This window comes from Lissotriton vulgaris, chromosome 11, assembly GCF_964263255.1.
Source record: "Lissotriton vulgaris chromosome 11, aLisVul1.2, whole genome shotgun sequence".
NCBI classification, from domain to species: Eukaryota; Metazoa; Chordata; class Amphibia; order Caudata; family Salamandridae; genus Lissotriton; species Lissotriton vulgaris.
The window spans coordinates 842,044,245-842,058,205 of NC_141699.1; the positions used below are offsets into that span (position 1 = coordinate 842,044,245).

The window sequence follows — 13,961 nt, forward strand, 5'->3', positions numbered from 1 at the left end:
AGAAATAAGGTTATTGACCTGTTTCTCTGTATTGGAGGTCTTATGGTACCTGTAATGAGTAAGCACAAGGTTTGCAACACACATACAGGGAAGGGGGTCTAGGGGGGACACACACCAAGCAGAAATCTGCTTAACATATCTATCCATCGATAGATTTATAAACAACGAAAAAATGGCAATACTTTAGAAGACCGGTTAACAATTATGGCAATGTCAACTCTCTCTTATACTTTCCAAACTCATGCAGCAAACTATAGCATGCTTACAGGTGATGAAACATGCATGTATTATCATAATGTGGTTGGTTCGTGTTGAGTCTTATAAAGACTGTATAGACTTTTAGCGCTATTACTGTCAGTGACTGTGCCTACTAATCAATCGTTTGTTTGTAAAACACTCATCGCGGTGTGAAATTAGCTCGGGCAGCATAATGGTTATGGTGACTTAGGCGGGCTGTACGTATGTATTTGTGTACAGCGAGTGGCCAAGTGATCGTGGCGGTAGCTCGAGCAACGTGAGCGGTTCTGGGTGGTGCCTCGGGAGTTAGCTCGCGCATTTGTTTAACACGCTCTCTTCGGATGCTAGCGCTCTTGGAGGGGGCTAGGGAGGAGAGAGACAGAGTAATTAGGAAAGGCACTTCTGTATACTTGCGATTTTGAAGGCGCGGGTCTTTCGTCTCGCTATGCTGCCACCATCCCACACCTAGCACATGCAACTGAGCAAACTATGGCAAACTTAGATAGTCTCTTGGGAGAGTAATACGCCCTATGGAGGGTGTAAAGGTGGTTTCTACGTAGCCATGAAGGCGTTACAATACTCTTTAAGAGCTCAAATGAGGCGGACCAAAGTTCTTGCACATCCTGGTCAACTAATGAGGTACCCCACAGCTGGACTGGTAAATTAAATTCCCTTCATAGCAGAGGTCTCCCCAAACTTCAAGGCCAGCCTCTCTTAAAGGCACGGCTAAGATGTCTTCTAGCCATGCTGGACTTTCAGGTAAGCCCCATAATGGTGTCTTATCGCAATAATACCCCTGTTTAATCGAGTTTGTTACCTCACCCCACATTTTTGCCAGTCCATAAAGGACCTTCAGTTTAATCTTTTTAAAAAACTTCGGGTTGCCAAATTTAAATAGATAGCCCGACTGACTAATACCTTCCACGTCCAGCATAGCTGAAAACATTAAGCCCAGGCCATGATCAGCGGGCCTTTTTAGTAGCATACGTGTATGGGACAGCTGAAACGCCCAAGCATATAGTTTTAAGTCAGGGGCAGCTAAGCCCCCCTTCTCCCATCGCTGTCTAAGCTTCTTCCATGATATTCTCGGCAAATGTTTGTTCCAGATGAAGGATGTGATATCTGACTGTATTTTGGATATATAAGCCTGATCAAAATAAAGGGGAATGGTATTAAAGAGAAATGAAATTTTGGGCAGAATCAACATTTTGATCAAATTAACTCTCCCAATCAAGGACAATGGAAGGTGGAACCATGACTGCAATAATATCCTACATTCCTTAGCCACAGCTGTGAGATTTACTTGGGCAAGTTTATTGATATCTTTTATTATATTTAGGCCCAAATACCTCATTGACTCGCCTGCCTGTACCTCCAACGCACTCACATCATTGTTCCAGACCAGCATCTCTGTCTTTGCCGTATTAATCTGATATCCTGATATCCAACCGAACCCCCAAGCAATTTCCAAAATTACAGGGAGCGCGGTAGTCACATCTGATGTGAGGATAAGCAGGTCATCGGCATAGAGGGCCACCTTTCTCTCCCACCCTCTGTAAGAGAAAGGTCGAATAGAGACCTCTCCCCTCAGTTGTTGTGCGAGGGGCTCGATATAAAGATCGAACAGTAAGGGGGAGAGCGGGCAGCCCTGCAGTGTCCCTCTGGTTATGGAGAAGGGGTCCGACAGATCTCCATTGACCAATAGACGCGCCGTTGGATTACCGTACAGCAAGCCAACTGTACGACGAAATCCCGCACCCACGCCGAACTTGGCCAAGGCCCCCGACAGGTAAACCCAATTGACCCTGTCGAAGGCCTTGGTTGCATCCAGCGTGAGGGCAGTCCAGGTAAGTTTCTGGGCAACAGCTATATCAATAGCTCCTATTAAGTCATACGTTACCTCTTATAACTGTTGCCCCTTCACAAATCCTTTTTGATCGAGATGAAGGACTGAAGGGACAACCAGGGCCAGTCTAGAAGCCAAAACTGTGGTGAAGATCTTATAGTCCACATTTAAAATTGATATTGGTCTATACGATTCACAGGCGTCCTTAGGTTTCCCAGGTTTCCACATAAGGGTGATTGAGGCATTGTCCCATGATGGAGGTGGAATATGCCCTTCAAGGAGGATCTGATTAAAAAGCTTGGTGAGAAAGGGAACTATCTCAGCCTCTAGAATTCTATAGATTTCTGCCGGAATCCCATCGGGCCCTGCTGCCTTTCCTTGCTTGCTTCTTTTTTATGGCGGCCCTAACCTCTTCTTCAGTGATGATACTATCCAAAAATTGGGACTGCTCATGAGTGAGGTAAGGAAGATCGATGTTTCTCAGTCAACCCTCAACAGACTCTGGCCGAATTCCATTGTCCTCCTTGTAGATGGATTCAAAAAACTTCCTGAAGGCCTTCCTAATATCAACATCTGATGAAAAAGAGTTATTACCAACAGTGATGACGGCTATGTTGTTCCGGACCTGATCTACTTTGGTCTTCCAGGCCAATAGTTTGCCTAAGCCCTCACTGTACTCAAAATGGGCCAACTTACTTGCCTCCCATCTCTGCTGCAATCTAAGATTCAATACTGAGGCTAAACTAGCTTTCAAAGTCACCATTTCCTTTCTATGACTATCTATGGTGAAATCGTCAGCCCCAGGACTAGTATCTATGACCTTTTGGAGTTGAAGTATCTTTGCTTCAATGGTGGAAATTTGCTCCCTATACTGCTTCCTTTTGTACGATATTTTCCCAGTAATAAGACCCCTCAAGAAAGCTTTAAACGAGTCCCAGATGATCCTAGTAGCAGCTGACTCGTTATTAATTAACATAAAATTATGTGCCTCCCATTTGAGGAATGCCATGTCATCTGGAGAAGAGAGAAGCGATCGGTCAAATGACCATCTAGAGGGAGAGCTCTTAGTTCCTTGAACTAGATCCAAAACCACAGCAGAATGATCCGAAAGATGTATTGGTAGGTATTCAATAGATCTAACATTCTCTGCCAGCCTCAGACTAATTAAAATAAAGTCTATCCTTGGTTGATGATTATATTTATAATTCCGAAAGGATACCCCTTGCTGTTTACCGGACTTTTCTTTCCATATGTCCAGGTATCCGTATTGTTTCATTGCGGACTGTAACACTGACCTAGACTTGGATTATACTAAAGATCGACTATTAGCAGATTTATCCACCAAAGGGCCTAGTACAACATTAAAATCGCCAGCAATGATAGTAGGCTCCGGAAAGGAAAGCAGATGAAGAAAGATAGCCTCCAACGTAGACGGATCATCCTGGTTAGGACCATAATACCCTAGGACTGTAATTTGAGACCCGGCTATGGCTGCAGATGCAATGGCCCATCTGCCACCTGGGTCCACCACTTGAGATATCAACCTGGCTTTGGCCGCTTTTTTTGAAGATGATAGAGACCCCTCTGGTATTTGTAGTCTGGCTTGTAGAAACTGCAAAGTCTATCCACCTATTACTCTAGGTTAGGTCAAGCATTTCTAAATGAGTTAAGTGAGTCTCCTGGAGTATAATGACCTGCGCTTCCGTATCTCGCAGGTATTGCATAATTTTATTTGCTCTTGGTTTGGTGCGCAGGCCATTAACATTCCAGGAAAAGTATTTTATATTACTCATCTTTGTTATAAGAAACAATCAAAGAGGAGAAAAAAGAAAAAACAGATGAGGCTATACCTCGCTGCCAATTTTTTTTCTCCAAAAAACTGAATATTCCCTTCCCTTCTAATACATCTTGGCTTACTGAGGACTTTTTTATCTTTTTGCCACCCCCCACCACCTACCCTACCTACGTGACCTCCCCCCACCCCCCTCCCAACCCATGGAAAACCCTTGCGATATCTAACCAGAACAGTGTCCGGTTGATAGCGCCCCTCCGCAAACTCCCGGAGAGTGCAACCGCCATAAACATGGAAAATCACTCAAGGGATAATACATAATCCAAATATTTTCTTTTATGACTAGTAGGAAATTAAGATCGCAATACACTAGATAATAAAGATAAAGATAACGAAGGTAAGAGAAGAGATAACTTAGGCCCAAAGAATCATCACTGATACTAGGGTATGTAAGAAGAGTTAAACCACTCTAATCAGCTATCTATGCTGACTGATCTATTGGCTATTTATACTTTATTTTTGCTACCCATCTGCATCAGTAAGTCATCGGCTGCCTGTACTGATCTGATATTAATCATTTTATTATTATACATAATTGTCATGGCAGCCGGGAATGTTAGTTGGGCTGTGGCCCCCAACGCCCTAAAGGCTTCCAGGCGCCTCCCAAATTCCCATTGTTTCTCCAAAGTTATTCTTGAGAGATCTGATCTAATTAGAAAGGTAAACCCCTTCCCAGCTAAAGATTTTTGTTTGAGCGCTAGATTGAGAATATGCTCTTTCAGAACATACGTATGGAAGTTGACTAAAATCTTGCGGGGCTTAGATCTCTGGGGATTACGCTTGAAGGGATATCTGTGAACTCTTTGAATATCCAATGCTAGATCTTCCAATGATTGCTCCAAGCTTAGGGATTCTTTCAACAACACGGTAATAAATTGTTTTATATCTGAACCCTCAGAACCTTCCGGAACGTTCAAAATGCGGAGATTCCCCCTCCTTGCATTGTTTTCTAGTGACTCCATCCTTTCGCTAAGTGCTTGCTCTTCTCTGGAGAGCTTCTGGATGTCAAGTTTCGCCTGGTCCAAATAGGTCGTTAATGATGCTGTTGTCTCTTCATGGACACCTGTTCTTATAGTGAGCCCATCGATTTTGTTATCGAGTGATTCACAGTAGCTCCTTATTTCTGCTTGGTTCCCTGAAGACTCCGCAAAGCCTCTTCTTATTTCCATTGTAAGGGCAGAAAACATACTTAATATGGAAGCCGGAGTTATATCATCCTTAGCCTCAGATTCGATTTGGGCCGTGGGACATTCAGTCCGACCAGTAATGCTCTCCACATCGGCCCATTCTCCTCCTATGGTTCCAGTGGCTCCAACGGCACTAACTTCCATAACATCAGCGTCTACTGGGTCTCCTGAAGAGGTAGCCGAAGACCGTCCCAGCTCAAAGTCCAGCCGTCCCGGTGGAGGCTGTAACCCCGATCCTTCTTCCCGGTCCAACGCCCTCTCTTTTGGGGGCTGAGCCTGATCCTCTCCTCCAAGGTCAGACCTTTAAACAATCAGATCTGTTACCACTTTTTCCAATCCATCTTCCTCCTCAACTCCATGACCTGGTAGAGGAGAGACTATCTCCAATGGCATCGGTGAGGGAGAGGATTCCAAAACAGATGCCATGGCGTGATCCTCTGAAAGATGCAATATTTGGGAGACGACTTTGAAATAGGAACGGAGTGATGGAGTGATGTTTGACCCTGTAGATAGTACAGTTGTAGGGCTTTTGTTCTTAGACTTAGACTACAAACCGTGTTTGCCTCTAGATTTAACCTCTATATTTAAATAGGAAGAGGATTTTTTTTATTTTTCACCTCACCATAGAGTCAATTGCTCCACCAGACAGACTTGATTCCCCACCCTTACTCGCCCCTTCTTACCCTTATTCAGGCTAGGTGGCACCCCCTCTGATGTGCAAAGGTCTGCAACTGTTTCTGGTGACCCCTCTCGCCCTGGTGATACTACAGTACAAGGGTCTGATGGAAACGCAGCAGTCTTACCACTCTTCAGGGCAGATAACCCCTCCACTGTATCCGCAACTGGTGTTGATAGCAAAGAATGAACTTGTTTTTCCTGAGAGTTAGCTTTCCCTGGAGCGCAACGTGAGTTTATAGCATAAGATCCACCTTGAAAAGGCTGCCCCAGGTTTCGCAGTTTCCTCCCTCTCCTCAGCTCCAGCGTGGTAGACCAGAGGCTGCGGCTTTAACTTCTTAGCCGACGATTCCTGTAGCGTGTTCCGTGGGTTGGATCCAACGGGATATTCAGGAAGCCCCCGTGAATAAAAAAGGGCCTCCGCTTCTACCCCACCGAGACCGGCCACGTTATGGATTCTTAGATCTCCTCCTACTTTCTCCGCGATTGTTTCTGACAACACCGCGTGATCCGCTCTGCAAAACGGCAACCGTAACAATTGCGGGAGATGCGGCAGAGATCCCTGGAGTATACTATCAGAATCGGTTATACCCCCAAAAACCGTATAACTAGCGTCCCTACCTTCAGGGCAGTCGACGCGAAATCAGCCCATCCACCAGCGTCCTTCACTCTCTCCGAGTCCCGTGGCTCCGCATGCACACAGAAAGCGGACTGCCCAGCGCGTCTCGTCAGAAGCCGAGAAGCAGCACCGCATCGCCTTGCTAAAACCCGATGCACGTTATTTGTCTTCAACGGGGGTACAAACGGGGGCAATCATCGGCTGGCTGTCATCCTACATTAGTCCAACGACATAACCCTCTGAATCGGACCTTTAATCAGCCCGGCGTTGCAATCTCTTCGGGAACTCGTTCCGGAGCACCGCGGCCGCTTAACCAGCATTCGCCATGTTTTCCCAAAATGCTCCCGATTTTGGGGTGTTTTTCGTACTGAATGAATTAACAATGCTTTTGAACAAGTTGGTGTCTGCCTATTAGATTTCTCTACAGCCTTTGACATGGTCCACCATCAAACCCACTTATACCATTTCACTTTGAAACCCATTGGAGGATCTGTGGTAAGTTGGCTCCACTCCTTTTATCTGACAAGGTCAAGATTGTACAGTTTATCCCTACACCACTATTAGCAGTCCTGGTTCCTGGGTGGTTCCCCAGAGTTCTTTCCTTCCCCCCTATTGTTCAAGCTACCCTTTGGGCCTTCGACTCATCTGCTCCATAAGATGAGAATTTACTTTTTCCGATCTGAAAATGCAGATGTTGAATGTTGTGACAGGTCAAGACCATGTAAAGAATTGTCTCCGCCAGGCCTTGGAAAAGATCTGGAGATTGTAGACCTTGAAATGTTTTAAGTTAAACTCATCCAAATGACAAACGTTGCTCATTTGCAACTTTCCCAATGTCTGGAATAATCTACTCTTGATGTCCTGTATGGTTGCATGCATTGAACAGCTCCCACTATTAAAAAAACATTGTATCCTAGAGGACACCTAACTTTACTGAAAGATGTGTGTTCCTGCTGTGTCGAAACATAATTCTATCTTTGCACACTCTAGGTCGGACATCTTTCCGCTTCTGTCAGTTGCCCACCAGGTTTTATCATCTATGCGTTTATTCAATTCCACATTGACTATTACCGCACCATCTTCCTGTACTGGTGAAAAAAAAATAGTTACATTTCAATATGTTCAGAACGTTGCACCTAGAATCATTTTTGGCCTTTTAAAATTAGAATATAAATCTGCAAAGACTAGATTATTGTATTGGATGGCCCTTAGGTAAAGGATTGGCTTGTAATTCCTTTGCCTAATGTAGAAAATGTTCAACCATGGCTAACACCCTATGTCTGACTATGAATGCCATCCAGCACAAGGCTAATGGAAAGCTATGTATGGCTTCCCACAGACGTTTGATGGTGCCTCAGTTCAGCCATGTCCTATATGGTGGAAAATCCTTCGGGGGCCTTGGAGCTACTGTGCAGGTAGAACTTTCCAAATCCATCAGAGATAAGTTAGGAAAATGGTAAAAACCGAGCTTTTCTGATTGTGTTCTACCATTGCCTCTGGAATTTTAGATTTCTTTTCAGGTCACTACTAAAGGGGATTCATTATTCGTATAATGCTTCTGCTTCTTCCCATTCTTGTGGGCTTTTAGGTCACAGCTCCAAAGTTAAACTGGCTTTGGCGTAAGAAGCATGTTGGAGTTTGCCTTTCTGTGTTGGAGCCAGTTTTTGGTGGTGGTCCATGTAAGGCACTTAATTACCAGGGATAACCTTTGTCAGCTAGGCAATGAGAATATCTATTATGGGTTTTCGTTAATATAGGAACAAGGCAAACATTTCCCAAAAGGGTGGCCAGGGGCTCATAGTGCATGGAAGACATTTTGCTTGGAAATGTGCCTCCACATCACTTCTTGAGTGGTGGAGAAGCACTGAGCATGGCATAACAGAGTAAGGACTACAAGAAGTTAATCAATCAAGAGGTGATCTCCCTCCTACTGATGAACTTCACTAATCCAAGTCTTTCTCTTCACAGTCTTACATCTAATCCTCCTGTCCCATTGATCATAGCCCTCCTATAATGCTGAGCTAACTTGGTATCCTACAGGAACATACATAGCATGGGCCTGTTTTGCAGTCAAAGGAGACCAGGTTTTAAATCAAAACACCACAATTATGACACATGATCTAAAAAATAAAACCGTCTCTAATTCTAGATATAGAGATAGATGTCTCCATAATGTTGCTTCATTCACCTCAAAACCTAAGGATGATGGCAAGGATGAATTGAACCTGAAGTAATGAGAATCACCAATAAATAATCAGGGCAATTCAAAATACACATATGTATTTATGCCTGCTCTCCCCTACTCCATGCATGCACCTGCAATTATCTAGCAGCCATTATGACTCTAATGTTTAATATCATAAAGGAAGAAGCCTTGGGGACATAATGCATTACAAAAATCTTGAATAGCATAAAGTAACAAATAAAACATTTCTCCCAAATGTAGCATTGGTTAAAAGAAGCTGAAAAGTGCAGGCCTAGGAATGCACAGCACTTCTTGTTACAAAAGGAAGGTGTCTGAGACAATTTAGGAAAAACAAGTGGTTTTCCTTTTTTCCTAATGCTCTAATAAATACACATTGGGTGGCATTGAGGAGCGTCATAACACATATTGAATACATTATCCAATTACCATTAGGCCGCCACCCCAGATTCCGGGTAGGAGAAGGGCTTGTGTGGTGATGAGACCTCCTGCTAAGTACTTCCAGCTCCAATTGGGGAAAAGCAGAAAGGCATTGGCCGTAATGGACACCAAGGCCAGAGATGTTAGGCTTAGGCCCACAAAGCGAGAGCACCTGCCAATGCACATCACAGTGAGTGTCTGTGAGAGAGAAAGAGAGAAGAGAGATGGTTATTCACTTCAGAAATAGGCGCAGGACAATTTCCAAAAACTTGTTAAAAGGGGTAGCATGCTTGTATACAAACAAGAGAAGGAAAAAACCAATAGGCTTTTGGTTGCCAAACTGGTGCTATAATTAAATTTTCTATTGCAAACCTAGGCCACAACAATAAAGAAGAAAATGTGAAAACATACTGCTACCTAAACATAGCAGACTTATACTTCCAATAAAAAAGTAAATAAAACAAATCACAGATAATTTTAATAGAACATTACGGGTGATTTCTAGAAAGCAAGTGTACTTAGAATAGGTGCAGCAACCCTTTTTAGTTTTAATGCACATCACAGAGCACCGTTATTATTATCTGCTCATAGAAAAGGTAGCATTGGCTTTGAAATACTATAACTTGGAAATATAGGTAAAAGACGAATATGACTAAAAAAAGTTGGCAAAATAAAGTACTGAACCACCGTCTCAGACACTGATGCCCAATTTATTTCAAGCTGTGCACAAGTGATCTGATAAAAGTCCAACGATTCACATATACTTCCTTTCACATATGTAGTTACTCACACATGTACCACTGAGACATCCATTCACTCACCAACACACCCATACACATACTCACCCACCCATACAGCCCTTCACAGATGCACTCTTGAACCCATACACACAGTGAAACACCCACTCACACATCTATACACAGAGTCACACCCACCCACCCACACAGACACTTAGGCACCCATACAGATACTCAGACAACTAATCAATAACCCATATAGACACTCATGTAGCTACTCACCAACCCATGCAGTCGCTTACACACCAACTGACAAACTGATACACACATTCACACAGTTTAGCCACTAACCCATGCATTCAATAAGACACATTTAATCACTCACTTATACAGTCAGTCACGTTTCTACTAAATCATCCATTCAGACACTTTTACACCCTCTCATTCTTCAATACAAATTGGTATATATATATATAGTGTGCAGCCACAGCGCACTTTTGAGCCTCCACCCCACAAGATGTTCGGCGGCAAATGTGGCAGCTTGCTGGTATGCCTAATGGACTTGGGAACCGCCGAACCGCCTCTCTCACCTTACTTCAAGTTGTCCAAACCTTTGGAATCGTGACTACACGAGGAAGCGTCACTTACTCATGTGATGCCAGCAAGTTGGAGTGTGGTGTCGGCGGCGGGGTGAAGGTGAAGGAGATTCGTTTTTTCTACATCAGTTTTAGGCGGAGTGGAGAAGAAGCAGACACAGCCCACTGGGGGAGCACCTGCGCTGAATTACTGCTTGACTCGGAGTAGCGAGTCTTTGGACACACCTCCCTCTACCTGCTGAGATGCCTTGCCCAATCGCAACAGGGCATCTGAGTACTTAATGTGGACATTTGGGAATCGGAAATTTGAAAGCGGCAAAGCGGCATTTGAGAAAGTCATATCGACGAAACGCGTCATGCCGACGCTTTGATTTGCAAATAAAAAGGATTCTCCTGATGCACCTGCGTGTGGCTCGTTCTTTTTCGTGAGAAGAGAGCATGTGTCTTATATATAGTGTGCAGCCACAGCGCACTTTTGAGCCCCCACCCCACAAGATGTTCGGCGGCAAATGTGGCAGCTTGCTGGTATGCCTAATGGACTTGGGAACCGCCGAACCGCCTCTCTCACCTTACTTCAAGTTGTCCAAACCTTTGGAATCGTGACTACACGAGGAAGCGTCACTTACTCATGTGATGCCAGCAAGTTGGAGTGTGGTGTCGGCGGCGGGGTGAAGGTGAAGGAGATTCGTTTTTTCTACATCAGTTTTAGGCGGAGTGGAGAAGAAGCAGACACAGCCCACTGGGGGAGCACCTGCGCTGAATTACTGCTTGACTCGGAGTAGCGAGTCTTTGGACACACCTCCCTCTACCTGCTGAGATGCCTTGCCCAATCGCAACAGGGCATCTGAGTACTTAATGTGGACATTTGGGAATCGGAAATTTGAAAGCGGCAAAGCGGCATTTGAGAAAGTCATATCGACGAAACGCGTCATGCCGATGCTTTGATTTGCAAATAAAAAGGATTCTCCTGATGCACCTGCGTGTGGCTCGTTCTTTTTCGTGAGAAGAGAGCATGTGTCTTATATATATATATATATATATATATATATATATATATATATATATATATATATATATATATATATATATATATATATATTCACAGAAAAAACCATAGGTTTTAGGCCATATATAGTTAGGAATTTGCATTTACAAAACCTTGAAAATTCACTGAAAAAACCATTGGTTATAGACCATATATAGTTAGGGATTAGCCTTTTCAAAACCTTATTTTACTCACACAAAACCATTGAAATTTCATATATAGTTAGTTGCACTAACTATATATCGCGCACCCGCAATCCACTGCTGATGATGTCACATATTACATCATTCATGACATGGTTAGTGACATCACTGATGACATCACTGATGACATCTCAAATGACATCACTGATGACATCACTGATGACAACATCCAGTGACTGTATGTTTCTGTAAAGTTAAAATATGTCTTACATATTGAAGAATGAGTGGATGTATAAGTGTCTGGATGAAGGATTTAGTAGGTGCATGACTGACTGTATGAGTGAGTGATTAAATGTGTCTCACTGAGTGCATGGGTTAGTGACTAAACTGTCTTAATTTGTGCATCATTATATCTGTTGTTCTACAAACTGCTGCATATGTTGATCAGTAGCTATATGAGTAACTGTATGGGTTATTCATTGGTTGTCCAAGTATTTGTATGGGAAACTGAGTGTGTGTGTATGGGTGGCTGGGAGGTGTGTGACTCTGTACATAGATGTGTGAGTAGTTGATTCACTATATGTATGGGTTCAAAAGTGCATGTGGAAACAGCTGTATGGGCGGTTGACTGTGCATGAGTGTATTAGTGAGTGAATGGATATCTCAGTGCTACATGTCAAAGTAAGTACATATGTAAAACACAGTACATGTGAGAGTTGACATATATAAATAACTGTGCATAAGAGCCAGTGAATGTGTGAGTGGCTGTATGGATCATTGTGAACATGTATCAGGGATTGTATAAGAGAGTAAATATGTGTTAGTATATGTTTGAATAAGTAAGGTGTGTATAACTGTATAGTTGAGAAAATGGAGGTGTGATTGATTTTTTGCATAACTGACTAGGTGTGTGAGTAACTCCATGGATGAGTGACAGTCTGTGACTGTCTGTTTACACTGATTGTATCTAAGGTTATATTAGAGTCTGAAGAGGTTCATGGTATTATCACATGAATGATATCATCAGTGATGTGATCAGTCATGTCAAATGAGATGTTATCAGTGATTTTATCAGTGATGTCATTTGAGATGTCATCAGTGATGTCATTTGAGATGTCATCAGTGATGTCATCAGTGATGTCACTAACCATGTCATGAATGATGTAATATGTGACATCATCAGCAGTGGATTGCGGGTGCGCGATATATAGTTAGTGCAACTAACTATATATGAAATTTCAATGGTTTTGTGTGAGTAAAATAAGGTTTTGAAAAGGCTAATCCCTAACTATATATGGTCTATAACCAATGGTTTTTTCAGTGAATTTTCAAGGTTTTGTAAATGCAAATTCCTAACTATATATGGCCTAAAACCTATGTTTTTTTCTGTGAATTTCAATGGTTTTTTAATAGCAAATATCAAAAGCTGTCAAATGTCAAGTACGTGATAGGTAAAAACTTTTTCGTGTTTATGCACGCTGATGTGCTTTGAACGCTGCCCCCCCTCCCCTCTTTTCTCTTAGTAGTACTCTCTCTTTGCAGATAGTGAAGAGTAGTTAACGCAGGCCTTTACCCCCGTTGTAATCCGTTGTGCCTGCTTGTCTCTCCATTTGATTGATTGTTATCCAAGCATTTACTGTTTTACAATTGATTCTCTTTGGTTCATTCTCTATTTACAAACAAGCACAAAGTCGCAATACTCTGTTTAGTCTTTGCAGATAGTGAAAAATCGTGAAAAATCGTGTAAAAAAATAAAATTAATCGAGCAAAATCAGTAGGCCACTAATTGGATCTCTTTTTGACCTCGCTAAAATAGAAATATTAGGAACAACCCTTCATGAGAAATACGAAAATAGTGAGATGAACTGAGCTCCACACCATGAGGGCTGCAAGACAGCTCGGCTCCGTCATCCACCCCGCCCAAAATAACGACAAACCCTATGCAAATATTAAAAATATATACAACACACCAGCAAAGAAACAGGGTAAAACATTTTATTAAATAACTATTTACATAACTATTTTATACTTTTTATTGCCCGATCTGGCTAGCTCAATCGATCGAGCATGAAACTCATGCACTCTGATAGCAAGCGTTGCTACTGATGCTATGCAGACCAAAACTGGTTTTCAGTTTGTACATTTTTCTAGATTTTTCCATCCAAGGTTGGTTGAGTTTGTAGAACGATGGCTTCAGATTTTCAACATACGGTGTGGTGGCGCGGACTGGGAGGGGGCGCTTCGCTCCTGCCCCCTCCCCAAGTAAGATTTTCATACGTGAAAGTACGTTAATGGTTTTGGTCCCTGAGTTGCTTCGATGTCACTGCCATTCTCAAATGGCATAAGTTCTGGATGTTGGGTGCAATAGTTCAGAGTTCTGAGCAGCGCTTGTAACACTGTC

General features: G+C 42.9%; 1 protein-coding gene across 1 annotated transcript in view; it reads right to left on the reverse strand.

Moving 5' to 3' along the window:
• Positions 1–13,961, reverse strand: part of TM4SF19 (transmembrane 4 L six family member 19) — a 958,828-nt gene that overhangs the window by 374,500 nt on the left and 570,367 nt on the right. The window contains exon 3 of the mRNA XM_086944875.1: positions 9,049–9,237. Within this exon, the coding sequence (XP_086801001.1) occupies positions 9,049–9,237 (189 nt within the window). The remainder of the gene's footprint in view (positions 1–9,048; positions 9,238–13,961) is intronic.